General features: G+C 34.1%; 1 protein-coding gene across 1 annotated transcript in view; it reads right to left on the bottom strand.

Annotated features, from left to right (window-relative positions):
- Window positions 1-3002, bottom strand: part of wdr70 (WD repeat domain 70) — a 97331-nt gene that overhangs the window by 83479 nt on the left and 10850 nt on the right. Inside the window, exon 7 of the mRNA XM_016490904.1 lies at window positions 1937-2070. Coding sequence (XP_016346390.1) covers window positions 1937-2070 — 134 coding nt within the window. The remainder of the gene's footprint in view (window positions 1-1936; window positions 2071-3002) is intronic.

The following is a 3002-nucleotide window of genomic DNA, read 5'->3' as shown; positions in this document are numbered from 1 at the left end:
ATAAACACTACATATGTTTATCTACATCAGCATAAATTAAAGGCACCAAATATTACCATAATGTTTATTTTTTATTATACAATTTAAATAATAAAAATACTGTAATATTTTTGCATTAAATTAATGGGTATTTGGGGATAAAATGTGCTTAATTATAATAAATAACAAGAAAATGTCAAATGCAAAAAAAATAAAAATAAAATAAAATAAAATTATATATATATATATATATATATATATATATCGCAATGGTTGCAATGGTTTTAAAAACAGGATTCAACAGGAATCGAGAAATGATTATGCATCGATTCTGAGATTTTCCGAATGCATCGTGATTGTCTCTCGAATCGATTCTGAGCTTAGTTTGTAACAGCAGATGGCGCTGCGTGCGTTAGAAATAGCCGTATTCTGCTTGCTTCCAGTTCCTTAAACACGCATCATTTAAACCTAAAATAATCATTCATAAAGTTCGAAAAGGTTAAAGCGAATTACAAGGATGTTCACAGTGGGCTGTGTTTATATTAATCTCGCATCATAAAAGCCGACGTGCAAGTACATTTAACCACTTACATGACTCAGCCGAACGCACAAGCGCCCTTCTTCGTGAGCATTTGAGTGTGCGGTTAAAAACTAGCCTAGAGCGCCATATGCTGTTAAAAACTAAGCTCAGAATCGATTCCAGAAAGAATCACGATGCATTCCGAAAATCTCAGAATTGATCCACGAATCGCGACGCATCAATTTATTGTCCTAGCCCTATCTAGCGGACACTATACCAACAAAGCACAATTTAACTTAAAAGTTAGTAAAATAATATTCTTTTGGCCATTTTTGAGACCCCCTTCTTGAATCAGTTATGTACTTTTTACTGTACAAATAAATGCAGCCTTGCTGAGCAGAAGGAAATATTGCAGATCCCAATTTGAACACTATGTGTGAGTGTTATAAATGTATTAATAGAGCTGTTGTGATTATTATTATCGTCTTACGTTTCTTATTTTATTTTAATGCATAAAAATGTAACCGAGCAGCTGTAGAGTAACATGGTTTCAGCGCAGACTTTCCTTGCGCTTTGGACTAACGAGTTCGTGCAGCGCTGTCAGAATACATGCAATTCGTGCGTGTATTAGAAAACAATGTTCTGCAGTTTATTTACTAATTTGAGTTCATTTCGTGATTTCAATCATCATACAGTAACCAGCAACATCCACCCCGTCCTCTTCTCATCGAAGACATGCGATGCAGTACAAAACAGTCTCTCGCTGTCGGTGCTTGCAATGATTTTTGCGTCTTTCTCCGACACTTTTAAATGCTTCCACACTGACAACTAGGGCTGGGTATCGTTAGAAAAACCCTCATACTTACATAACAATAGCAGTCTATTTATTTAGTGGTCCAAGCTGAAGTCAGTATGTATATTAATGACAATATGGGACAAATATAATGTAATTTAGTGGCGGAAGCTGCCGGTACGTGTACAGTGAGACAAAACAAAGTGCACAGTTATCAAAGACGCGGGTGCGCGTACAGTCGTGGAAAACAGTGTGTTCGGCAGTTAAAGACGCGGCACACCAGAACCGTTTTCGGAACCGAAACTTAGAAATAGCTCACGGTTCCGGTCGTTTTCGGAACAGAAACTTAGAAATAGCTCACGGTTCCGGTTCTTTTCAAAAAACAGAACGGTTCTCGGCTCCCAACCCTACTGACAACATGTTTGCTGCATTAGTGCACGCCTCTATTTGATCGCGTCACATCAATGTTCCGCACAATTTCAGCCTTTTCGCTTATTCAATTTCAGCTGCCGAACATTCTGTGCATCCCTAATATCTCAAGACTAGTGCGTTCCTTTGAGGGGGATTTCTAGGAAAAACAAAAGCCGTTTATCTGATTTGACTGCAGACGGAGGCTCGTTCCTGACGGATGAGGAGTAACTCACCATTCACACGGCTGCAGGGACCGGAAGGCATGCAGCGCCGCATCCATCCCGGCGAAATCCCAAAACTTCACGTCGTAGTCGTAGCCGCCGGTGACCAGACGAGCGCCAGACGGATCCAGAGCCAAAGCTGAGACCTGAACAAGCAGAGACCATCAGAAATTAGCTTCATTAGATGCTCTCTTGGGGCTTAAAAGACAATTAATACTCAGCAATATTATCGAGAACAACATCTGGATCGAACTGAGCTGAATAATCACACTGTTGTCTTCTGTGCAGCTGCTTTGAAAACTGATCTGAAAGAATTTTTGAATTTGAATTTGTTTTAAATGATTAATTTTGCAAATTTGGCAAACACTTGAAACTATATACGAAGAGTTCGTTTGCAAAGACAGATAACTAATTTTCAAAAATCATGTTTTTTCATTGTGTATTTCAATTGATCTCAATCAAACTGCAGTTGGGCTATTTTGATTAGGTTAAGAAATAACAAAAAAAATACAGATAACTAACACAATAAAACACAATAAAAACATGATAACATCATTAAAAACATGATTTTTGAAAATTTGAAAAAACTGAGTTATCTGTTTTTTCAAATAAACTCTTCATAGACAGAAAATTAATATATAAATCTATAACGTACCATTATTTTTATTGCTATGTATTAATTAAATATTATTAATTCATAAAATAATAAATACTTAATAATATTGCTAATAATAATAATACCAATAATTTGCTTAAATATCAAGAATGTAATGTAAAATGTAAATAATTTGTATTGTATGTGACTTTTGGACAGTATATATAATACCTTATATAATAATTATGTAATTATTTCATTTTTAAAAATAATTATTGTAATTATTATATTATATAAAAATATATATGAACTAAAGAGAAAATTCATATATAAACATGTAATATATTAAAATGTATTCATCCAAAATTAACAATTCACAATGTAAATAATATATTAATTTGAAGAAAGGAATTTTATATATATATATATATATATATATATATATATATAGAGAGAGAGAGAGAGAGATCAAATTGGAAATGT

Source organism: Sinocyclocheilus anshuiensis, unplaced genomic scaffold, assembly GCF_001515605.1.
Source record: "Sinocyclocheilus anshuiensis isolate Anshui unplaced genomic scaffold, SAMN03320099.WGS_v1.1 scaffold738, whole genome shotgun sequence".
Taxonomy (NCBI): domain Eukaryota; kingdom Metazoa; phylum Chordata; class Actinopteri; order Cypriniformes; family Cyprinidae; genus Sinocyclocheilus; species Sinocyclocheilus anshuiensis.
The sequence above is the reverse complement of the archived record's forward strand: the minus strand, read 5'-3'. Positions and strand labels throughout refer to the sequence as shown.